The sequence below is a fragment of the Erpetoichthys calabaricus genome, chromosome 4, assembly GCF_900747795.2.
Source record: "Erpetoichthys calabaricus chromosome 4, fErpCal1.3, whole genome shotgun sequence".
Classification (NCBI taxonomy): domain Eukaryota; kingdom Metazoa; phylum Chordata; class Cladistia; order Polypteriformes; family Polypteridae; genus Erpetoichthys; species Erpetoichthys calabaricus.
This window is the reverse complement of record NC_041397.2, coordinates 120,269,539-120,296,243: the sequence shown is the minus strand read 5'-3', so window position 1 is coordinate 120,296,243 and position 26,705 is coordinate 120,269,539. Positions and strand designations below refer to the sequence as shown.

Genomic DNA, 26,705 nt, shown 5'->3' with positions numbered 1-26,705 from the left:
TTAAGCACCCACGTTCCTAGATCACGTTTAGGAATGCTCTGTGCTCAAACATTTTTGTGCAAACGTTTTCATATTCTTCTTTCTCTGGCATAGCTTTGGATTTAAAGTAATACCTAATGCCTTAACAGCAATATTTGGACTAATAGCAGATGGGACATTATTGTAATATGCAAAAATCTATTGTGATAGCCTACACTGCTCTACTTGCACAAAAACCTATTCTGCTCAAATAGAAGAATCCCAATCCAGTCTCTCTGACTCATGTGGAAGAGCTGATGTTTTGAATTATCTCCAATTTAAAAAATTGTCTTTACACAAATATTTTCAGACTTTGACAAAAATGTATTAATCTGTTAGCAAAGTAAGCACACTTGTCCTGTGCTCAACCTTTTATTTTATTTGCTGTTTTATTCTTCATGAAGAAAACTAATTTAGACAGCACCCTCTTGTCATAAAATTCCTGAATATGTGGGCGTTGACTGCTAAATTTCTTGTATTTTATTTTCAAAAACCAGAACATTATAGTGGCATGCTACTCAATCAAGCACATAATAATAACATCATGCTAACAACCATTTACTTTGAAATAAATACAAAGAAAACAATAGAAATTTGAAGAAAAAAAAACACAACAGAAACCACTAAGCAAAATTCAACACCCAGGGTGTTTTGTTCTGTAAAGAAAAGAAAATATAACATAATTTTCCATAAGGTTGAAGGCTACATAGAAACTGATCATATTTTACTTTATATATTTACTACTGTACTGTAATTTTGCTTTGGTGTCTCAGCTTTTAAGAACTTTGTTTTAATACCTAGATATTTTCCCCTGACAGTGTAAATGAACCTAAAAAGCAAGATTATGCTTTGTTCATGAAATTTGAAATTGTGGGCAGCAAAGAGAGCTTCATTCAAGAAACAAGCAGGAAATATTTGTTGAAAAAAGGTAGTTATTTTATTTATTTTTATAAAAAGTGCAGTATATGAATGACAATTCTGTTCTTTTATTGTTTTTTTAAGATACCAGAAGGTGGCAGTAATTGCCAATATTTAGTATATTATTTTTTTCTTTCTTGGATATATTTTACTAAATGTGGGTATTGATGTGATGTTAAAATCAATACCTGTGCCTATGTGTTATATACCAGGCATAAATTCATGCATATAAATGTTAGACATGAATAAATAAATAGTGTTACTTTAGATAAGTGCAAATAAGTGTTGTGTAACAATGAATAGCACTGAAAGACATCATTAAAATCCAGTTCGGCATTGAATAATAGAAATGCAGAAGCTATTCTGCAAGATCAAACATTTACAGTAAAGTATTAAAATGGTAAAACCTTATCAAACTGTATTAATTTTGTGTGCTATTTTAAAATGAGATTAACATAAATCAGCCATTGCACGATCTCCTGATGGTAATCCTGCTGCTTAATAAAGGTGCTGATTTTGAAATAAAGAAGAAATTAAGATTCATTTTTAATACGATTTTTAAGTACAGTTCTTCTGAAATGACGGTTATGAGTCAGAATGTAGTAAAATTAGTAAGATATGTTCCCTGCTGCTTATTCAATATTCTATTGGATTTTCAAATTGTCTAATATTTTACTTTGAATAGTTTGCCTAATAGCTCAGATAATAACTTTCATGGTGCTTTCAAAGAATATTAACTTTGTCTAAGATATAGTAGAACTCAATTGTATCAGTAAGCAGTTGATCTAAAAATGTAGCTCAATGCCTCTCTTTTTTTCTGTAATGTTAAACACAATCTTTCCTACAAATCAGCACCAGTAGGGAATAAAAATTAAGGTAAAAAACTATACTGATTATCAGTAAATTGCTATGTAAAGCCTTGCAAATCGCATTACACTGGTTTAACGTTAACATTCTATCAATATTGTTATAAATTATCGATCTTTGCTTTTTCTAATTTGTTTTGCTAAAAATGGGTAAAGTTACCTATTCATGCATCTATTTTTAAAACATTTCACACCCTACCCTGGTAACACTGGAGGAGAAAACAAGTCTGGAAGGGGTACTAGTTGTATAATATCTGATAAGCAAATCTGAACATTAACAGAGAAAACACTGATGAATTTTTAAACTCTTAATATTTTATTTATTTCAGTATATTAAGATGTTGGTAATGTATTTTGTTACAACCATTTTATATTGTACTAGCCAACCCGTGGCATAATTAATTAATTTTTAGCATTTATATAGCACTTTTCTCACTACTCAAAGCGCTCAGCAATTGCAGGTTAAGGGCCTTGCTTAAGGGCCCAACAGAGCAGAGTCCCTATTGGCATTTACGGGATTCGAACCGGCAACCTTCCGATTGCCAGTGCAGATCTCTAGCCTCAGAGCCACCACTCCGCCACTCCGTAACATACGCCGCATAATTAAATATTGATGGGTGAACACTTCCTGAATGACACAGTTGTCCAAATGGGGTGGGTTTGTGGATACCACTGTGAGTGAATGAAAAGATGGACCTCTGGAGAGAGCAACATACAATTGTCCGTGACTGAAAGCGGGATCGTCTGTGACGATGGAGGCCATGCTGGTGAAAGTTACTTCATCGATAGGGATAAGTTTCAGCACTTGTTCATTAAGGTGTAGCGAGTCTTCGTTGTTGCTGCTTAATATAGCTTGCGTACTGAGTTGTTCCGGAGTCACAGTTGAGAAATACTTTTTTAATGTCTTAAGCACAGGGAAAAAAATTAACATGTGAAACATCCGTAATGTAATAAGCCACCAAGAAAAGTAACATTGCAATAATGCACGCTATGATCCGATCGCTGTAAACAGAAGTGAAAACAAAATCGAGCCCAGTGCATTCTTTAACTGCCTTGTAGCGCAGTGGTAGTGTTGCTACTTTGCAGTAAGGAGACTGTGGAAGATTTTGGGTTCGCTTCCCGGTTTCTCCCTGTGTGGATAGCGCTTTGAATACTGAAAACACCGGTATATCAATGTAATGCAGTATTCTTATTCTTATGCGTCCAGCGCTCGCTCTCTCTTGCGCGCGCCTGTATGTGTGTGTGTGTCGCTCACTTTCTCTCACTTGCTCGCTGCATGTGTTCCTGCAGGCATACCAGTAAGTGAATGAAAAGATGGAACTCTGGAGAGAGCAACATACAACTGTCCGTGACTGAAAACTGATTTTGGCAGATACAGGCACATCTTTTTGAAAGTTTGGCCCTGTGCCTTATTAATTGTCATCGCAAAGGCAAATCTAACAGGAAATTGTCTTCGTGTTAAAGTAAAAGGCAAATTATCCACGACAAACTGTTTTACGCGCTGCATACCAACCCGCGGCATAGTATACGGCCGCATAATCACGACGCTTTTTTAATGTTTTTTAAGCAGAGGGAAAAATTGAACATTTGCAAAATCCGTAACGCTGCTTTCAGTAAATACAATGCACACACGTTTAATTTGTCGGCCACTTTTTGCCAGTCGTCTTTTCTGGTTTGGGCTGCTTTTGCAGTGTTACCGCTTGTGCATATTAAATCTTGAAATCCTTCGAGTAACTAATTAACCAACTAACACCCACCCACCCAGCTTGTGAGAAAAAAATGCGCCCGTTCTTTCATCATTTTGTTGCAGCCTATCAAAGACTTGCTGATCATGTTTTCTAGAGTCAATATACATTGGCTTTTCACTCAGCGCGGGGGTGTGCATTCACCTCGGATTATTACATCCTGCTAGACTAATCTGCTAGACGGCTGCGTTTGAAAAACCGACTTATCCCTGATGAGTTTCACCGGCATTAATGATTAGGAATCTGGTTGGAACAAAACCCTGCATCCACAGGGGTTCACCAGGACCGAGTTTGGGAAACACTGCTGAACACAGACGAAACCGACTCAGGTGAGGAGTTGGGGCGGGCAAAGTAGTTGCAGCTATTGATTATTCAGTGTTGTTTGCCTGGGTGTCTGATCTGCTCGACGGGATCATAAATAAAAGGAAAACAATGTGAAGGCAATGTCACAGGTGATCCTGTGGTATAGCGGGTCCACAGCTCCCCTTCAAAAGGCCATTTTTAAATAAATAATCATCGCACTCACAGCGTAGCGAGGGGCGTGGAAGTGTGGCTGAAACGGTTTCCAGGTGGAATCGTGCTGCGGGCATTTCTCCCCTGTGCAGTGTGCGAGTGAGTGAGGAGAGAGAGAAAGCCGGTACGTTAGAGTGAGCGAGAGCAGGCTCGAAGGCAATGTGTTCCTGTGGTATAGTGGGTCCATAGCTCCCCTTCAAAAAGCCATTTTTAATCAGGCGACTGACAGTAGTGGAGTCAGGCACAGAGAAGGTCAGCTGCTGAGAGAGCATCTCGACTGTTGCAGGGCCTGCATCAGTGAAGCAGGTGAGACGCTAATGAAAAAGAGGCACAGGGCTTATTGGTTTTTAAAGACTGCTTCCTTCATTGTGTTTTAACCTCAGTTTTAAAGGATTGTGTGGCTCTCTCTCTCGTGCTGCCTGTGTGTGTGCGTCTGTCTCTCTGTGGCGCTGCCTGTATGTGTGCGTGGCTCTCTCTCTCGGGCTGCCTGTGTGTGCCTCTGTCTCTCTCTCTGGCGCTGCCTGTGTGTGTGTGCGGCTCTCTCTCTCGCGCTGCCTGTGTGTGTGCGTCTGTCTCTCTCTGGCACTGTCTGTGTGTGTACGTGGCTCTCTCTCTCTTGCGCTGCCTGTGTGTGTGCGTCTGTCTCTCTCTGGCGCTGCCTGTGTGTGTGCGCGGCTCTCTCTCTCGCGCTGCCTGTGTGTGTGCCTCTGTCTCTCTCTGGCGCTGCCTCTGTGTGAACCAAGGTTCCACTGAGGCTGACTAATGAAAAGTCAACGTGGCTCAGAGCTGCATGTGGACTGTGGCACAGACAAACAGAAATGACGGCATGTTTTCCGAGGCGTTGCGTCCGAGTTGGTGGGTGTGGCTGTGCGAGTTTTCGTCGTATCCAATGGTCTTAGAGTTGGTGGGCGTGGCTCCTTCCTGCGTGCTTTCATAGGTGTCTTGCCCGCTCTGGCGGCGACTTAGAGAATCTATACTTAGAGAATCTATATATGGCTTCTTCCTGCGTGCTTTCATGGTTGTCGTGCCGCTCTGGCGGCAGCTTAGAGAATTATATATATAGATTCTTTCAATTACTTAATGATAAATAGCACTGAACTCAATTATGTCAATCATCAATCAAAAAATGCAAACTCTCTATGTCAAATGTTCAATGATTTGATAGCAACAGACAAAAGAAAGGTAAAACACTAAGCTTTAGATAGATAGATAGATAGATAGATAGATAGATAGATAGATAGATAGATAGATAGATAGATAGATAGATAGATAGATAGATAGATAGATAGATAGATAGATAGATAGATAGATAGATAGATAGATAGATAGATAGATAGATAAAAATGTATTTGTCCACAGAGGAAATTTGACTTATTGTGAAGATCTTTAAATATATAAATAAGTTAGTAGATAAAAAAATACATAAACACCCACCCTATGGTCTGAACATGCCCCAAAATGACTGAATAGCAAGAAAATTAATAAGAAAGAAAACTTCTGGCTGTCAGAGTCACTGTGAGGCATTATGTAGGCATATTGCTGTTGGTATAAAGGAGCCCCAGTAGCTTCATTGGCTGAAAGTCCTCAATGTTAGTGTGTCAGAGAGAGGATGTTCAGCATTATTCATAATGACACTCAGTGTTGTTTTAATTCTCTCCTTTACTTCTACCTCCAGCGGGTCCAGAGTGTGTCCCATAACTGAGCTCGCCCTGTTACCTGCCCAAGCACACCACAGCATAGAAAACTACATTGGCCATCAGAGAGTTATAGAAGTCATGTCCCACATTAAAGGAATGCAGTTACCTAAGTAAAAATAGTCTTCTCTGCCGTTTCTTATTTAGTCCCTCAGTCCAACTTGTCATTAATGTGGACCCCCAAGTGCTTGTAGGAGTGAATCTCCTTTACATCCACTCCCTGAATATTAACTGGACATAGAGGCTTTTTGGTGCAGTGAAACTCAATAACAATTCCTTAGTTTTGCTAATATTAACATACAGAGAATTCTCTTTGTACCAAGAAACAAAGTCTCCACCTGTGTCTTAAACTCTGTCTCATCCCCTTTACCAATACACCCTATACCTGGGAATTTCTGCAATTGACATGACCTTGTGTTATATTTATAGTCTGCAGTGTACAGAATGAAGAGAAAAGGAGACAGGACTGTTCCTTGTGGTGCTGTAGTGTTGCTCATGTCCAAATCAGAAACACAGTCCTTGAGTCTCACAAACTGCAGTCTGCCCAACTGATAGTCCATTATACAGAACGCCAAAGGCTCAACCACCTGCATATCTCTGAGTTTACCCTCTTTAGACAAGGAAACCTTTGATGTATATTATCCACTATTTATTGGTACATTTTACTAATTACTTTTTTTATATATTCAGAATTTTTAAAATGAGACACCCCAGTTATAGTAACATATATAAAGTCATTGAATTATATTAGCTCACAGTGCAGTTTAGTGTGTTACATCAAGAAATGTATGTATTATGAAATAATGATGATGTGCAAAAAAATGAAAATTGCAGTTCTGTATTCCTTTATACTGCTTAGTCACAGACTATTTTGACAATAGTTTCTAGGACAATTATTGGTATGTATACAGAGTACAGTGAAATTCTTACTTGTAATTGCTTATCAAAAGGCGGTACGTTGCCACTCTCTGGCATGATTATATGTGCGCATGTGTTTTAATGTTATTAGGCATATATACAGTATATATAATTGAAAACATTGCCTACCTTTTTTTTAAAAAGAGTGAACTGTAATGGTTAAATCACTTAATAAATATAGTCATGAATTTAATAAAGAAGAAAAGAGTTAATGTAAAAGAGGTTAAAGGCACTCTCTGGCGTTTCCATTATTTGAAGTGGCACTTCCTACTAGCTAGGACTCTTTTTTAATGAGGAGGAACAAATGTGCTCTAGTGGAGAATTTTATACTTCCACATAGTGTCATGTTGGTCATGACATGCTGGTGGTCATGTGGTCCTACTGCCTGATGCCCTTCAGGAACATGCAGCACATATACAGGGTAAGCTGCTCCCTAGCCAGCATTAACAATACCTCTCCTGTTGCCAGGGTGTGATCACCTTGTGATCTTCAATTGGACCTGCCTTGTGCCATCTTGTTTGTCTATGCTGGTGAGGCAGAAGTACAACAAAGAATGACAGAGTGCTCATTGAACATGGGTACTCCCCTAGTATCACGCCCCCTCACCAAATACTTTCACAGGATGAACCTCTTAATTAGCCCAATAGTGTCTGATAAATAAGCAAAAATCATAGTCCTGTATTGTATACATAATTGTGAACTATATTTGTTCTCTGTGTTAAAGATTGGGAAAAATGTAGATTCTGTTCCTAAAGCTGTGTCTAAGGATGTGTTGTTGCTATGAATGATTTGGTACTGTCAACATCATTCCCTCATAAGAAAGCGTTGCTGTATTTTAAAGCTGATTGCAACAGTTAAAGAAAGGGTGGTGAATTGATGTATGTGTTATGTTCTTGAAGAGAACAGTCACAGAGAGTGAAGGAGGTGTGGCCACTAAAATGAAGCACAAAAAGGAATGGCAATAACAAAGTCTCTAGTTATAACAAAGTTTATTTATTGTTTATAATTAACTTTTATGGCATGCTTTGACTTTTTGCTTCACACACTGTCCTTTAGTTCTTGTAAACTTAGAAAAAATTATTAAAAATTGTTTATATACTCCAACAGGTGCAAGACTTCCAGGCTAAATAACTTGCTTGAAAAACACGCAATGAGTCACTTGTAGCGACAGAAATATAAAGATTGTAGAGCTAGTAATAAAAAGCTAGATTATAGTCTTATGTGCTAAAAGAATGTTTACGATATTTAATTAAGTTATTATGGAAATCAAGAGGATAGGAAATTTTACTCTTGATATCTTAAAGCAAGCTGGCACTAGCTTTCTGTATAGTAGAAAAATGAGTAGGACATACACAGGAACCTTACAGAACTTGAATACCACATTTGCTGTTGCAAATTAATGCAGCCACCAATCACTGCAATAATTCCAAAAGACTTGTTAATGGTGAAAAGAGCAGCTGAAGAATTGTGATGAACTACATGTTTATTCATGTGCTATAATCTATATAAAGCTTCTGTAAGTATCGGCTTGTTGCAGAATGGACAGTGTTTTTTTTATATCAGAGTCATTGGCAGATACTCATTCAATATGATAAGTGAAATCCTCAGCCTATCAGCTTTTGAAAGAGCCCTTACATACAGCATTACACTGGAGTAAATCGATGGTGAGTAATGTAAATGAGAAACCAATCCTAGTGTCAATGGATGTGTGTGACTTTAGTTGTTGTTGCTAAACAAATGGGTCCTTTCTTGGTGTACGTCAAATAATTTTCACAATTTAGACATTAATGCAAAGAAGTTAATGCTTTATTTGTACATACTGCTGTAATGAGAAAAAGTTTTTTTAGTTTATTAATTCCAAGTGTATCTTGTAGGCATCTAACTGCCTGTGTGAAATGTCTGGCTTGCAAGCCCCATATGTGTGTTAGAAGAGCCCTTAAATTGGTTATATGTCTCATCGTCTTGGACATTCTTGAGGCCACTCAAGTTCAAACAGGCAGGAAGCTACAAAAATTAACGAGATTTTTTAAACTGAGAAAACATTGTAAAATATTTCTGTTTTTCAGTACAGCTTTATACTGCTTTTGCATATTTATATGTAAATGAAATGTTTATTTCTTAAAGTGTCATGTGCATTTTCCTTTGTCCTAAGACATACAGTACAGTATTTACTGTTCTTCTGGTTATTTAATGATAGCCATAACTGTAAATCATATTGTATGGTTTTACTTTACATACTGAATTTTTTGGTAGTGATATTACAATTTTATATGTTGTAATTTTTATACACCGTGCAATTCATTACACAAGATGTATAAAAGCTGAAATAATGTAAAGAACACAAGTGTTGACTGAAGAGTGTGTCCCTTTTCAAAACAATACAACCTTACATATTAATTCTGAACATTTGAGAACTTTTTGTAGTTGTTCTTAACACAGTTTGTGTTACTTTTATGGTGTTTGGACGGTTATTCCAATATTTATGACAATAAGGATAACAACAAAAATTAAATTTTTGGTAAAAACAGTTAAGTTCTGCACCTTATTGTGCTGTAATATGCACACAATATAATTTATTCTCCTGATGTAAAAATTCTTTGTTAAATGGAACATGAAATTTAAGTTGACTATGGTAAGTTATAGATAATTAAATAAAAGTTGAAGGAAATAGCCAAAGTAGAAGCACATTTTAGTGGGGTTTAATATTGTGAGTGAAAAATTTATTGGCAATTATTTATATTCTGCATTTTCCCCTTTTATAATGCTCATAATTTCATCATTGTGTGTGTGGTTTTTAAAACTTATACTACATATTTTTGATCGCTACATAAAATCAGTACATGTTGGGTGTATCTCATAGCATCTACTGGATTGTAGATTTTGCTCATAATCTTTTAAATTCACTTGTTATTTAGAAAGAGGACACAACCACGTTGAATTAGCTTTGACTGGCACGGGTCTTCCTGTAATACTGATGGCCACTCCAGCACCCCCTTATGATTTTAAGGAATGCTACATGGGTGAGCAAGTTGACATTCAATGCTCTCTTCAGAATCAGTCACTTTTGCTTCCTGTCCTCTTCAGTTCCCGGAAAACTGCAAATTTTAGTATCTTTCCTTCAAAAGGCAAAATTAATCCTGGAATGCAACAGGTATGACATTGTTTTTTATCTTTTTATTTGTTGATGTAAGTCTCAGAACTGGTTCAGGGAGAATACTTATAATTCCTACTTTGTATTTCTTCTTCTTGGTAAAGAATAAATTAAGAAACTATTTTAACTGCCATTAAAACTGATGGAAATGCAATTCATTGTTTTGTGCATTGTGTTGTTTACCTACATAAATGGAATCATAATTATAAAGCAGAAGTTTTTGCTGCTACAGTTAATTTGTGAAGTCTATTAACTTGTATTTATTTTGTCACTAACCATCAGGAAATAAGTAAATACTAATATATGGAGAAATGAGAGCATAAATTAATAATAATCTTATGACACATTGTCTTTGCCACAACTAAGTAAATAGCAGAGCTTTGCTTCAATACTAGTCCGGCTAGTGTTTTGTTTAGTGTGCTTATTTTATCCCTTGCTTATGTGTTTTTTGCGAGTACTATGGTTTCATCTCACATCCAAAATATATTCAGGTTAAGTTGGTGAGTGACTCTAAACTGGCCTGGTTAGACAGGATGGATGTATAAAAAGGAGTCTCACCTTTAATAAACTGCCACTCTGGCCAGTGCGGATTCCTTCTTTGTACCTTATAGTATGTTGCAGGGATAGATTGTGGATCCCGATGCTCCTCTATGGGAAAAGCATGTTAGCTAAATTAATGAATTAATGTAATGCATAAATCCAAAAGGTCTTTAACTAAAAGAAGAGAAAGCAAGTTTAGTGAGACAGCAGTCTGTACTTAGAATTACTATGAAATAAACAGAATTTAACATTTTTACATTATTATGGTTCTGTTGCACTGGTGACTGATTTTTTTGGGATTTTCTACATATTAATTTCACTGACTGTTTGACACAACACAAATGTTAATCGAAAAGAGTATCGTATTAGCACATAATAGTGTTCAAAACTGAAGCAGCACAAACATGCAGCATCCATTGTAGCCTCTACACACCTGGAATTCCTTCTGTGTGGAGATTTCAAGTTCTCACATGCAGCATGTGTTAGATTCACTGATTATGTTAAAATTGATTTGTTATTTGTGACTGTGCCCAGTGAAGGACTAGTGTCATGGGTTCATTACTTATACTAATTGTTGTTGAGACAGCCCATGGATCTTTGCAAAACTCTGAACTAGTGACAAGAGGTTTGTAAAAATTTACTGTTGTGTTCATAGTATTACAGTTGCTGCAAAGTGTGTTGTTCTTTTTTTTTTTTTAATTAGGATGTTGTGCTTTCGTTTGTCCCTCACCAAGCTGGAACTTTCAAAGTTAATCAGCTTATAGATATATTTGGTCCAGTTGCATTGCCAAGTAATAATTCAGTACATCTGAAATCAAGACCCTTCCATCAGATTAGTCTGAGTTTTACTGGAGTCTGCAAGCCAACAGCTAAACAAATGGTTGCCAAGTTTAACCCTGGTAGGTGCCTTTATTTGTCTAAAGGTTTTTTTTTTGATGTACTGTTATTTTTCATTTAGATTAATGTATATCCAATTTTATTTGTATGTTTAGGCATAAAATCATCATTCACTAATGAAAGTGGACAATTTTTTGAGGTGAATTCTGAACAGCTGAGGAATTATAACAGTTCAGCTCGAATGGCACTATTATGTGCAACAAAAACTGGAATTCACACTCACAGAAGAAGTAAGAGTCTAGAAAAAAGCGTGCTAGTGGCATTTCCTGATGATCGTGCAGCCAGTATAAAACAATCGTCTAGGAATGAGTTGTACAGGTAAGTAATTGTCAAGTTTGAAAAGTATAGAGAGGTTTCAAGTTTAGTTTTAAATGTCAATTGCAATAAAAGATATGTAATGAAGAAAATTACCATTTTAAATACTTGTGGTGCTTTGAAACAGTCCGAGGTATTATTATTGTGGTTTTATTAACAAAAAAGACAAAAGAAAATAATTTTATATTGTATTATACTGGAACTTTTGACAAGTGCAATACGTAAGATGATCCGCTGTGGCAACCCCTAACGGGAGCAGCCGAAAGAAGAAGAAGAAGATTTATAGTTGAGTTTTAATAGTAGAAGTAGTAGGTGGTATTACCCTCTCATATTGCCCAAATCCTAGTGTGATTTTCCCATGGGGTTCCTTCTTTTCTCTCTGTAGAACTGTCATTTTCTCTATGTGCTTCGGTGGGTTTCATGTGGGAATTCCTGTTACTTCCCACATTACAAATACATGCTTTGCATTTAATTCTTCTTTTAGGGTTGCCACAGTGGATCATCTTTTTCCATATCTTCCTGTCCTCTGCATCTTGCTCTGTTACATCCATCACCTGCATGTCCTCTCTCACCATATCCATAAACCTTCTCTTAGGCCTTCCTCTTTTCCTCTTGTGTGTCAGTCTCCATCCTTAGCATCCTCATGCAGTATGTTTGTATGCTTTGTGATGGACTGAGGACTGCTTCTTGTGTTGTATTGCCAAGTATGTTAAGCTCAGGCTCCCTCTGTCCATGCAATAGATGAGCAGGTTTAGAAGGGTAATAAATAGAGTATTATATACAGTAGGCTATTCTTTCAGATGACATACAGAAATATTGTAACTAACAACAACAACCTTCCACAAGTGCATATTTTTCAGTTATGTAATATCATGTGATTGTGTATGTAGTTTATAAGTGAGACCGGTCACATCTGTGGCTCAGGTAAGTACTTGTTACTTGAGTCCATCATCAGACATCACAGATATCTAACAAAGGATGAGTAATTATTTGGGCCCTGATGTAAATAATTAGTTTAAGGGTTACTGCAACCTTTAAATAAACTCCGCTATAAGCCCCAGTGGGCAAGCTTTAAAGGAGTAGTCCACTTAAAAATTTTAATTTTTGTATCTTTTACCCATTCTACATTGTTTATAGTGATGGCTGAAAGAATAATAATCTCATGTTTTATTGGAGAATAAATATTACAATGTTTATTATAAAGGGGCTTACATGGTGACCCAGCTTTGAACAACATCAAATAATATCAAAATGTCCATGAAAAAATCTCAAATTGTATAATTTTGTGTTTTGTATACTTCAAATGTCAGGTATCCAGTCATATTCTCACAATGCCCCAAAGACATGTATGTTTGCTAAAATATTGTTAAACTACTTCTAGAAAATCATCTTGTGCCTGACAGTGAAGTTTTTGAATGAAAATATTATCAGGTGGAAAGAATGCTTCATATTTGTGCATATCCAAGATGCTTCAACGGGCAGGTCAATTCTGTAGTGTAGTGTCGTCATCTAAAGTGAAAAAAATGTCCATTTTGAAGGATTTATTGCCAATTGGAAAGAATTTTGTTTTTCTGTGGTTTACCTTTAAGGTATTTTGCTTTTCCTAAACTTAATTTCTCCAAGGCACATTTTTGAACACCCAAACTGAACAGTGAATTTGCAATGAATTAAATCTCATCCATGTAAAAACGATAACTAAGTCCAAAGATATGAATTATATGCCTAAGTGGATGCATACTGATACAAAAAAAAACAGGGTGAAAGGACAGATCCTAGCAGATCTTCTTGTGTGACTGATAATAAGTTGCTCCTTTAGCTGCCAAGACCTACAAATGTTTATCTAGCAGTGATGTTAGACAACTGTGGAAAGTCCCAAATACACCTAGGATGCTTTCCATTATGAGTGAAACAGCAGAGTTTCATTTTGCTTACAGATAATGCAGTGGTGAAATGTGAAAATCAGTAAACTGAGATTTTGGAGTTTGCAAAAAGTTGCACTGTAAAAGTCTTTCCACTGTTGAAATTGCTTTTTCCTTCCTTGTCAGCCCTCCAGTGCTGTCCTGATCTCCAATGCCTATTTCCATTCAGCTCCAGGCACTGTCGTCTGCCTCTTGCAATCCCTAATAGTACATTTATGCTATCGGTTCCACCTCAAACCATTTATTTTGGGTCAGAGGTAACAGCATCTATGCTCACTTTCGCCAAATGCGTCAGCCAGTCTAAACCAGGATTCTTCTGGATACTTCCTAATGGATTTTGGGAGCAGTGAAGCATCTCCAATGTGCTTGCAAATACATGCTCTTCCCTTGCTCTCCTTTTCTACCCTCTGCAACAGAATTCATTTTTCTGTGTTTTTAAACATGGAGAAAAAGGTTTCAAATGCGATAAAAATATATATGACAATGGTGCAGATTTAGATTTCGGCTAAACAGAATTTGTTTTGCAAATTTTCTTTGCAAAGATAGAGTCTACATTTTGCTCCAAATTCGGTTCCTAGCAAATAGTTTTTATTGTCACTACTGGATGCTGTTAAGTAAGTTAGTTGCAGTAGAGTAGTCGGATATCTGTGAATGCTGTGTTAAGATTACCACAACACTTTGAAGAGGAAAGAATGAAACACTGAATGATAACTGGGGTCAGGAACATACTTGTTAATAATTGTCTTACAGAAGCAATTTTTAAATTTGGTGTTACAGAGGTAGTATTTAGGGATGTATTTATTATTTTCATGATACCTGGGGCTGCAGTATTAGATAAAGGCAGAAGTTTGGGTGAGAATGGAATTCAATACATGGGTGACAGACCTAAGTTTACAGAGCAGGTTACTGGTGGATGAAATTATAGGAAATCTGTGAAAGAAGCTAAAGAGAAAAAAAAGACAGGGTGAAATTTAACATGATAATTAACTAAGGTCAATAGAAATGTTTAGAGTGTTTTGTAAGATTTCCAATAAAGCTAAGTTACAGGATATTTGTGAATTGTAATTTGTAGCATTGTACTTATTTTTACTCAAACTCTCACTTTGCTTTCCTTTGAAGAATAAACAGACAAAAATAAAGCATATCATAATTTTTTAAAAGTTATATCTGTAACTGGAAATTATTTGCTTATAGGTGCCTTTTAAAATAAGAAAAGAATATATATTACTGAGTACAGTTAAATTGCAGAATCGATCTCTCTCTTCCTGACCTCTGTGATGACATTAATGCAAAAACCTTTCAAAGTTTTCTGTGTGTTAGTAACTGAAAACAAACTAAGAATATTTTTGTTTTTGGATTGCAATGAAAATCTGCAACTCTTGCAGACGTACATGGGGTCAAGTGGAAAACCTTGACGATTTAGTATAAAGTAAGAAATAAACAATATTTCCCTTTCCTACTACTACTTTGTGACATATGAAAATATATTTGTATTATACGGTACATATAGGGCTCAACACTATATCAGTATCTTTCAATTTTATAGAATTAGCATATAGATCGAGTACATCAACGATATAAATGAAACTACACCATGGTTATTCACATCCGAGAATTTCAATTATGTGCTAAAATTTTAAATGTATGAAGAACATATCAGCATTTATATTGTTTTCCATATTTACATTTAAACTGTATTAAAAATTGTCTGTTTTTTGCCATTTTTTAAATGTTTTTGAAAGCATTTTTTTTACAGTTATCATTTTTTAAACATGTTCAGGATTTATTAACATTTTAACCAGTGACTAATTGAGCCAAGTTTTACTCCATTAGCTTCTTGATGATAACCTTGAAGAAAGAAAGATGCTTGTACAAAAACATAACACCATTCAGAAACTAATAATTAATTGAAAACCATATAATATATCTTCGCTGACAGAACTAAGTATGCTAGATCTATAGGATTAGTGTAGCAGTAATTGTGAATCAGGCAAAAACCAATATGCAGAGCAGGCATCAAGTCATCACTCCCATCAATCCTGCACTCTGTTTTTTCATATAGGTAGTTGCTATTCTCAGTCAGGGTGCCTTTTCCTTCCTTGCATTCCTCAGGTTTTCACTTGGTGCAGCATGAAGTGTCTGTGCTAAATTACTTTTTGTTTTTCCTCTGTAATTAACTGCTAGTCACCAAAATGGACACAGTTGTTTTGACTTCTGTTTCTGATTAGCTGTAACAGTTGCCAGGTTCCAGGAGATGAAAAATAAACTGAAGCAGCATTAGTTTTTGTACCCCAGCCTTTAGAAAGACACACATTTTGAATTCACTCAGAGTTCACTCAGAGTTACTCAGAGATCAATCTCTGCTCTTAATATCTTTCGGATGTTGTGCTCATTCAGAATAGATATGAACACACTATATATTCCATCCTGAATTATAGAAAGAAACAAAGCACAAAGAGTGGCATGATTTTGCTCTGGCCTTTTGCAGCTCTCAAGAGTCCAGGTTGCTTTCTTATAAATAATGAAAGAAAAAAAAACATACACTCTGTGCATACTGAGAAAGGTGAGTAAATAATGTACACATGTAGTGTGCTGTTTTAATTCTTCAAGAAACCTAACCCCCACCATTGTAAAGAGCCTATTGTAATTTTAGATACATATAGTTTTTGCAGTAAAAACTCCTAGACACAATGCTGGAGACATAAGAGAAAGTTATGAAAATTAATATTATGATTTTGTTTATTATGAGGGCAGCTATTTCTTTGATTATTGGCCTGAAATGGTGATTTCCTCTTTGCTAACAAATTTCATGCCATGCTCATGTATACCTCCAAGTTTCTGTCTTCCATGTAATATTTCCAAGAAAGGCTGTGTTCCTCTTTGACCCTAAATGGAATTATGTGGATTGAATAACTGAGGAATGTATAACAAAGCTCAAAACTAATTAAACATTGCATTTGGCTCTGTGAAGTTGGTGCTGACTGCTGTACTATGAGTCACATTTCAGAAGCTTCTCCTTACATGTCTGTGTCACACCCCTTTAAGCCAGTATCTTCTACCAACTAGATTCGCTCTTCATAGCCGTTTAAGCTTCTACCTACTGTACTCTGTCTAACTGAATTTAGCTGATAATTTATTCTTTGCAGCAACCAAAATCACATTTCATATCAAACTATAAATTATATACATATAACAAAAATACCATAAAAGCAACCACATGATACAGGCATAGCACATCAATACTGTGATATAAGTTAAAAATCTATGATCTGTGTGTTATTAATGTGAAACCCAGCCTCCTCTGTGAAGTGTCAAGATAACTGTAGACTAATTGTCTTTCTCTCAGATTCTCTGTTGGTACGTTGATTTCTGCTAAAGGACAGACATGATCTTCATATTAAGTCTTTTTTTAATGAAATTCCTTTTATTTGTAAACAAAATATTATAACAGAATACAACTCAATCAAACTAATGAAAATAACGCAGTGTGTTATTGTAACAAAGTATGCATTTAAATCAATCCATAAAACTCAGCATTTGACCCCACCCTAACAAGAGCACTGCATGACACACAGAAAAGTGGAATCACATGTCATTGAATTAACAGCAACAGCAACAACAAACTTGCTTAATGTGTTGCTATGGTGTAGTGTGGAAAGATATAGGAGTAAATATGAAATAAGTTATTTTATTTTATTTCATTTGAAGTTGATAGTTGTTCTGCACTTTTACATGTTGAACAATTTTTAACAAAAAGCAATTAAAGTGTTTAACATGTTTACAGTAAATTCATGGCCTAGTGGTTTATTTGGCTACTTTTCAATATACCACATTCAGTATATGACTTATCACTGTATTGTGCTCAGAGTACTCTATCTCTTTTAATAGGGATTTTCATCCCAGCCCTCAGCTCCCCCACCAGACAGTCCAACTTTTTGCTGTATTCTAACTCTCCTCTATAACAGAGTCAGGCAATCAGTAATACTGAACAGCTGGTTCAGGTGTGCTGAGAGGTAGGATAAAACAAAAAGTTGAACTGTCCGGGGGGTTCTGAGGGCTGGGTTAGGAAACCTTCACTTTGAATAGTAAAGTGCACATGAAAATGAGACCGCTTTGGTGAGTTTAATAACTTTTAAGATTAAAAACCACAGAAGAGTGAAAACATGCCAGGCTGACATTGGTATAATGTAAGCAACAGCAACAACTAATAAAAGTGATAATGGGTGTGGTAAATTTATTGTAGGTGTGCGAATGATCAAGCATCGACAATAGTAGTTTTGTCAGAGGTGGTGGGGGTGGGGGGGGTCCCCAAATCTTGTTCTGCTTAGGGCCCCATAAAGGCATGGGCCAGCCCTGGGGACACAATTGGAGAAATCATTGAAAATGAGAAAGTAATAGCAAATGAACGGAACACATATTTCACCCAAGTATATATGAAGGAAGAAACAAATAGAATGCCTCATGTAGACGTAAGGACAAACTCTGAGGTCATAGATTTTAAAATAGAAGTCAGATATGCTACAAGCCCTCAATACATTGAAGACAATTAAAACCCCTGGACCTAATGGCATTTTACCAGTTGTGTTGAAAGAAATGAAAGAGTCATCTATAAGCCCTTATTAGGCATATTTCAGCAGTCACTTCAGAAAGGAGAAGTACCTGAGGATTGTAAATGTGACTTCAGACTTCAAGAAGGGAGATAAAAATTGATCCTAGTAATTACAGACCAATTAGTCTTACTTTTGTGCTATACAAAATTATGGAAACTATAATAAGAAATAAATTAGAAAACTACCTAAAAGAAAAAAATACATTACTGTCAGGTCCATAAGTATTTGGACAGTGACACGATTTTCATAATTATGGCTCTGTAAACCATCACAATGGATTTGAAACAAATCAATCATTATATGATTGAAGTGTACACTTTTAGCTTTAATTCATGGTGTTTAATAAAAATATTGTATGAGCTGTTTAGAAAAGACAGATATTTTTATACATGGTACCCCTTTTTTCAGGGGCTCAAAAGTATTTTGACAAACTAACATAATCCTAAATATAATGATCATTTTCAATATTTGGTTGAAAATCCTTTACAGTCAATGACTGCCTGAAGTCTGGACCCCATGACCATCACCAAGTGCTGTGATTCCACCCTAGTGATACTTTGCCAGGTCTTTACTGCAGCTGTCTTCATTTGCCGCTTGTTCATTGGACTTTCTGCTATCAGTTTTGTCTTTAGCAAGTGAAATGCAGTCCAGTTGGGTTGAGGTCATTTTATTGATTTGGTCATTGAAGAATATTCCACTTTTTTGCTCTGGAAAGCATTTGGTTTGCTTTCACAGTATGTTTTGGCTCATTGTCCATCTCTATTGTGAAGTATTATCCTATCAGTTTTGCAGCATTTGGCTTAATCTGAGCAGACAGTATAGCCCTGCACACTTCAGTAATCATAACATCAATAAATACTAGTGACTTCCATTCACAGCCATGAATGATCATACCATAAAACTTCTTCCACCAAGTTTCACAGATGATGTGGTATTCATCGGATCATAAGCCATTTTTTTTGGCTCCATACTCTTCTCTTTCCAGCATTCTGGTATATATCAATATTAGTTTCCTTTGTCTATAGAGAATTGTTTCAAAACTGGACAGACTTTTAAAAATGTTTTCTGGCAAAGTCTAATCTGTCCTTCATATGATTGTGATTTACCAGTGGTTTGCACCTTGTGGTAAACCTCATGAAGTCTTCTTTTGATTGTAGACTTTGGCAATGATAGGTCTACCTCCTAGAGAGTGTTCTTAGTTTGGATAAATGTTGTGTAATTATCCAGCATAGTTGCCTTCTGTGGTTTTCCAGACCTTCTGGTGCTGAGTTCATCAGTGTGTTCTCTCTTTTTAAGTATGTACCAAATGGTTGATTTGACCACTCCTCGTATTTCTGCTGTATCTCTAAACAGTTTATTTTGTTTTCTCAGATTAGTGATGGACTGTTTTTACTTGCATGGAGAGCTGTTTGGACCTCATATTGAGAGTTCACAGTGACAGCTTCCAAATGCAAATTCCACACTTGGAATCAACTCCATTCCTTTTACGTGTAGTAGTTAGTGAAATAATGAGGGAACTGCTCACACCTGGCTATGGGACAGCTTGTCCAAATACTTTCGAGACCCTGAAAATAGGAGGACCATGTATAAAAATGGCTGTCAGTCATTCCTAAATGGTTCATATGATATTTTTGGTAATTTCCTTATATCTAAGATTAAAGTCTATACTTTAATCCTATAATGCTTGCTTAATTTGAACTCCAATGTGGTGGTGTACAGAACAAAATTATGAAAATTGTTTCACTGTCCAAATACTTACAACCTGACTGTAAATAGCAGTCTCTATAGGTTTATGAGAGGAAGGTCCTGCCAATCAAATCTTTTAATTTTTTTTGAAGAAGCAACCAGAATAGTTGACAAAAACAAAGCATACAACATAATTTACCTAGACTTTCAAAAAGCATTTGATACAGTCCCACACCAAAGATTAATTCTGAAACCAGAAGCTGTAGGAATCAAAGGTAATTTACAAAACTGGATCTCTACCTGGTTAACTGGTAGGGGACAAAGAGTACATATGAGAGGAGACTGCTCCACATGGAGCAAGGTTATCACAGAGTTCCTTAGATTTTTTTGCCTTTTGTATGAAAATGTGCTATATAAATAAATATTGTTCTTGTTGTCTGTCCTTGGACCATTGCTTTTTATAATTTATATTAATGACACTGATTCTGGTATAGTTAGTAAATTTGTCAAATTCACAGCTGATAGTAAAATTGGAGGGATGGTAAACATTGAGGAGGCAGCAAAAAGAATTCAAAAAGACCTGGACAACCTTCAGAACTGGGCAAACACATGGAAAATGCTGTTTAATGTAGAGAAGTGCAAAGTGCTTCACATGGGCAAAAGGAACATCAATTATAAAAACTAGATGGGAGACACAGTCAGTGCAGTTCTGATCACCACAGTGCAAGAAAGACATAGCAGCACTTGAAGCTGTGCAGAGAAGAGCAAGCAGGTGCATCCCAGGACATAAGGACATGTCTCACTTTGACAGACTCAGAGAATTAAATCTGTTTAGTCTCCAGTTTAGGAGACTGAGTGGGGACCTAATCCTGGTATTTAAAATTCTCAAAGGCATTGATAAAGTAGATCTAGCAACATTCTTTCAGATTAAGGGTGAAGTATTTACCAGAGGATATAGTGGAAATAAAGGGGAAATGCATTTAAAACTGAAGCCAGGAAGCAGTTCTTTACACAACGAGTTGTGGGTCTCTGGAACAAACTACCGAGACATGTAGTTGAAGCGGAAACCTTGACAACCTTTAGGAAGAATCTGTATGAGATATTGGGACAGCTTAGCATTACCTAAACAATGGGCTTAAACACATGGTCTCCTCTTGTTTGTCAAATTTCTTATGTCCTCATGTCGCTTTTGGTTTGTGTTATAGACGGTGGATTGGGATTCTTCCAGTTTCAGGTTTTTTCAACTGATTTTTTTACAGAAAAAGGTTTTAAATGTTAGATATTCCCAGAATGGAACTTTGCAATGAAGGGGCTTGATGACATCGCTCACACTTTGGTTATTGCCCTTGGTACATTTTAGTCAATTTTTGACCACCATGCTCACACAGCTAGTGAATAAATAAAGGGTTTTATCTTAATAGAAAGAATGTTAGAACACATGATACACGTGGTCATTCAGAATCATTAACTAGTTATTGGCTTTTTCTTTTGTGGCATTACTGCTGTTTCTAAAAATATCCAATCACTTCCACAATAAAAAATGCAGTTAGTGGCGTATTAAAATAATAATGTGAAAATAACTTTTCAGCAAACTTTTCTGTTTTCTAAAACAGTTAAAACGTAATATCTTACATCACTATCGTAATTTCTGAACTGCAAACAAGCCCTGAAAATAAATGTGCCAGCCTTTTATTATCTGCTGGGTTTTGTGAAACTCAAAATGAGGCTTTGCCACTAAGTTAGGCTTTAAGTTTGCAGCAAAGTCAGCTTTGTGTCAGACAGGAAACGGGAGTGGGGAACCCCTAGCTTACAATAAAAAAGTAAAAGGTGAGTCTCAGTCATCCATTTAAAGAGTAAGTGAAGAAATATCTGTGTAGAATTGAGACCTAGTGAATACTGGAAGATCAGAGTCAGTCAGTCATCTTCCTACCCATTATATCCTAACACAGGGTCATGGAGATCTGCTGGAGACAATCCCAGCCAGCACAGGGCGCAAGGCAGGAACAAATCCCGGGCAGGGCGCCAGCCCACCACAGGGAGATCAGAGTAATATTTTTAATTGGAAGTATTCATACATGATATGTGGAAAGCTTATGAAATCTGTATTTAATACACAACAGGCTTTTTTCTGAAGATTTGAAGATTTTTCTGCAGGTAGTACACATTTTTGCATGTAGTACACTTTTATGCAAGTAGTAAATACTTATGCATTTTGTAAAACAAATCTCTCTTAAAAATGTACTGCTTTAAACACATTTTTGCTTTATTTGCGCATCATACTAGTTGTTAATATTCTAGAAGAATTATTCCATCTCTCATTGGTCCATATAATAAAACACTTCAATGAATATATACGTATAATCTGATATAGACCATGATATTCTACAAAATAATCAATACTTACTCTTTATATTTGACTTCTTAAGGACAATTTTTACAAAGACATTACGATACAATTATGTGGATCCTGATTATGCCTACACGGAAGAAGAAGATGAGCAAAGGAAAGTACATAGAGAGTATTATGCCCAGTTTCTTAAAAGTTTAAGAGATCAGCGCCTCCTGAAGGAAAAAGACAGGTAAAACCAAATCTCAACTATTTATTTATGCCTTCCTTATATGGTGTGTACTTTGAAGGATCCATCAATCCATTTTCACTTTTTTGCACAGCAGGCTTATGAGCAGGAGGATCTTTTCCTTACGGCACTTGGCACAAGGGTGGAACCAGTCCTGCATGCACATTTTTGAAAGGTCAATCTAGAGTCAAAGTCAAACTAAAATGTAGAAGAAGTAGAATCTTTGTAAAACAAAATTAAAAAAATACATAAACATGTAAAATTCACATACACACTGACTGAGCCAGAATTGAAACCTAGAAACCTGGACATAGGCAGTAGTTCTGACCACTGCACTACTGTGCCATCTGGAATTGGTGTTAATGTTGTGAAATTTTGTACTTTATCTTCTTTTTTTTAAATTATGCAAAGTATTCTTAATGAGAAAGCTGAATTATTATTTTTAATTCTAGTTTATTTATTTTATCGTTTATTAATTTTATCTTCACCTTCAAAATCATTATTTTCTCATCAATAATACACTCACCACTTGTGATGTACAATTAAGAATATACAACATTCATGTTTACTTCAAGGAGATGACCATAAAATACTTGGTTCATGCTACCTGGGTTTCACACAGTAGTGTGAACAGTAGGGTACACACTTATGGCTTCCCTGACCCCAAAAATTCAGAAGGAGAACAAAATATATAAAACAATAAGGGGGTTTATTACAAGGAAATGGTATTACTAGTGGGAGAATTTTTGGTATAAATAGAAAGGGAAAATACTGTAATAAAGATTTGATGCCTCATTGGGATTTCCTACACATGTGTGTGTGTTGTCTCTGACTAGATTGTGTAGTAACTGGTCCATTTACTCACAAGTACAAGCACTCCCCAGACAGGTTGTCCACCCCAGTTTCCTAAAGCATCCCATTAACCATATAAAGGGATTCCAAGCTAACCTCTAGTGAGGTGGAGGGACACCATATAAATGTAGTTCCTTTAAAGAGTTCATGGACTTGTAAGACCCCAGTTTTTTCTGGGTCACTACCTACAATAATATCACACTAAAATAATATTATTCTTCACATGCTTCCTAATCCAACTTGTAAGAAGAGGCGATGTCTGGTTTTTATTAGAACCTTTATTCTGTTATTCATTATTAGAGGTTTTGCATACTGTAGAGGTCAGCATAGAAGCCTCACACTTCCTTTTAGATTCATTCTCTTTTCTTCTCCTACACCCCAATAATATATAGGTAAAGGTAATTTTTTGTTCATTGGGGTACAGTACTGGGCTTATGCCCCGTGCCCATGTATAATATATACACTGAAAGTGAGAAAGTGCTTATGGGAAGAAATATTCAAGCAGAGAATGCTAGTGTAGGTTCAATCAGAACACATAGGCATCTGACACAAAGCAGAAACCAACCCCTGAAAGGGTACCATTTAATTTCAGTCACATTCAGACTCACATCCACACTCACTTATGTAGAGTCAATTTAGAACCCAGAGAAAGGCCCAAAACAAACATTTGAGAAACTACTAAACACTACACAGATAATGAGTGGGCTGGATATGTTGGTTGATAGTCAATATAGTAACAAACATTCGGTAATTATGTTTCTTCCTTCATAAATAGTCTAGTGTATATATTTTTATTTTTTTTAACTTTGTTTTTCTACTTTTTACTTTGCAGAGAAATGGGTGATGTAAAAGGAAAAGATGACCTTGGTATGAAATCAGCTTCAGGAATTTTTCCAAAGAAGCTCTTACTTGGTGACATTGAAGTAAACCAGCAGGTGGAAGTTGTAAAAAGTACTCTGCTAACCACTCGGAGACTGGCAGCTATAGAATCCAGATCAACAAGCAGACCAGTAGGTTATCTGGATGAGTCCAGCGTAGATTTTTTAAGCATTTGAAATGAAAAGAAAGCTTTATGCTGCACACGCAGCCTTAATCAAGCTATTGTTAAAACAGGTGATTGATTCCTAGTATAATAAGATCTGAGACCGAATCATTGAACTCCTTCCCTAATGCAGGCATTATAGCATAAAGAGCAACCAAAGAAAAAGAAAGAGTGACTGCTGAACGCCAACTTTACTTAACAGCAGAAAGCTATTTAATCTCTTGATTTTTGTTCACTTAGTAAAGCTTCTCTGATGGATAAAAACTTTCTTTTTTGAAATATTAAATGATTTATCATTAGAAAGTGTACCTTTAGCAAACAAAATATATTACTTTACGTAAAGCATTTTTTACTTGAAATGTTTTTAATTGCTGTCGATTACATACAAAAATCTTATATGCAACATTAGAATATTAGAATCTTAGAAACGTTTTAATGAGAACAAGTCATTCAGACTAACCAAATTACCAATCCTAGTAACCTAATTTCTTAAAATAATATTGCATCAAGATATGACAGTCTGTAAAGGCCAAGTCTCTACTATACTACTTGGTATCTGTAACTTTCTAACGTTTGTGTGAAATTAGCCCCTAGATTGTGTCCTTTCCAAACATGTCCCTGTGTTCTTGTCGAAAACTTTGTTCTACAGTAACAAGTGGGATCCACTGTATTAATTCTCCCCATAATTTTAAACACATAGATAGATAGATAGATAGATAGATAGATAGATAGATAGATAGATAGATAGATAGATAGATAGATAGATAGATAGATAGATAGATAGATAGATAGATAGATAGATAGATAGATAGATACTTTATTAATCCCAAGGGGAAATTCACATACTCCAGCAGCAGCATACTGATACAAAAAACAATATTAAATTAAAGATTGATAATAATGCAGGTAAAAAACAGACAATAACTTTGTATAATGTTAACGTTTACCCCCCGGGTGGAATTGAAGAGTCGCATAGTTTGGGGGAGGAATGATCTTCTCAGTCTGTCAGTGGAGCAGGACAGTGACAGCAGTCTGTCGCTGAAGCTGCTGTTCTGTCTGGAGATGACACTGTTTAGTGGATGCAGTGGATTCTCCAAAATTGATAGGAGCCTGCTTAGCGCCCGTCACTCTGCCACAGATGTCAAAACTGTCCAGCTCCATGCCAACAATAGAGCCTGCCTTCCTCACCAGTTTGTCCAGGCCTGAGGCGTCTTTGTTCTTAATGCTGCCTCCCCAGCACACCACCGCGTAGAAGAGAGCGCTCGCCACAACCGTCTGATAGAACATCTGCAGCATCTTATTGCAGATGTTGAAGGACGCCAGCTTTCTAAGGAAGTATAACTGGCTCTGTCCTTTCTTACACAGAGCATCAGTATTGGCAGTCCAGTCTAATTTATCATCCAGCTGCACTCCCAGGTATTTATATGTCTGCACCATCTGCACACAGTCACCTCTGATGATCACGGGGTCCATGAGGGGTCTGGGCCTCCTAAAATCCACCACCAGCTCCTTGGTTTTGCTGGTGTTCAGGTGCCGAGAGTGGCAGCCTTTTCAGCAGCTCCATGTATGACTTTATTTTTCTACTTTTCTACTTTTATTTTTCTCTTTTTTATTGATCACAACTATCACTTTATTTTATGTGGATTTTATGTGGATTCGTTCCCTGGACACACTTACTTTTACAACATGGGCATGGATTTTTACACGCCGAGACTCGTCTATTCAAGTACTCAACTTTGAGCGCTGAGAACAAATGCCAGTGCCGGTGTGGTTCCCTATTTACCCGACGAGGTAAGAAGGCGGTATTGTGGCAGCAGAGCCGGCACTAAGCTAAAAATGAAGCGGCTTGCGAGAAAGTGACGTTTTAAGCCTTCGGTGCTTTCTGTGATTCTGGGAAATGTGAACCCAATCTCAAATAAGATCGACGAACTGGCTGCGCTGGTGAAAAATGTCAGAACCTACAGAGAATGCAGTTTGTTATGCTTTTGCGAAACATGGCTAACTACCACCATCCCAGATGCTAACGTGGAGCTACCCGGGTTTAGCACAGTTAGAGCGGACAGAGATGCAAGTACCTGCGGGAAGCACAAAGGAGGAGGACTCGCTCTCTATGTTAATACACGGTGGTGTAACTCTGGACATGTTAACGTCAAAGTCTCCATTTGCTGCAGGGACATCGAACTGTTGGCTGTAAGTTTGCGTCCCTATTACTTGCCCAGAGAGTTTGGACACGTCATTGTTATTGTGTACATCCCTCCTCGTGGAGACAGCGAGTGACATCATCCATTCTGCTGTTGCTAAGTTACAAACGCAGCACCCTGAGGCGCTTGTGCTAATCGTTGGAGACTTTAACCATGTGACGCTGGACAAAATATTACCTGCCTTCTCCCAGTATGTGGACTGTAACACCCAGGGAAATAAGACTATTGATTTACTGTATGCAAA

At 36.6% G+C, this 26,705-nt stretch overlaps 1 protein-coding gene across 1 annotated transcript in view; it reads left to right on the top strand.

Annotated features, from left to right (window-relative positions):
• LOC114651130 (cilia- and flagella-associated protein 47-like) overlaps positions 1–26,705 on the top strand; it is a 622,279-nt gene that overhangs the window by 21,544 nt on the left and 574,030 nt on the right. Inside the window, 6 exon segments of the mRNA XM_051927333.1 lie at positions 837–946; positions 9,588–9,823; positions 11,067–11,262; positions 11,356–11,578; positions 22,217–22,369; positions 24,051–24,228. Coding sequence (XP_051783293.1) covers positions 837–946; positions 9,588–9,823; positions 11,067–11,262; positions 11,356–11,578; positions 22,217–22,369; positions 24,051–24,228 — 1,096 coding nt within the window.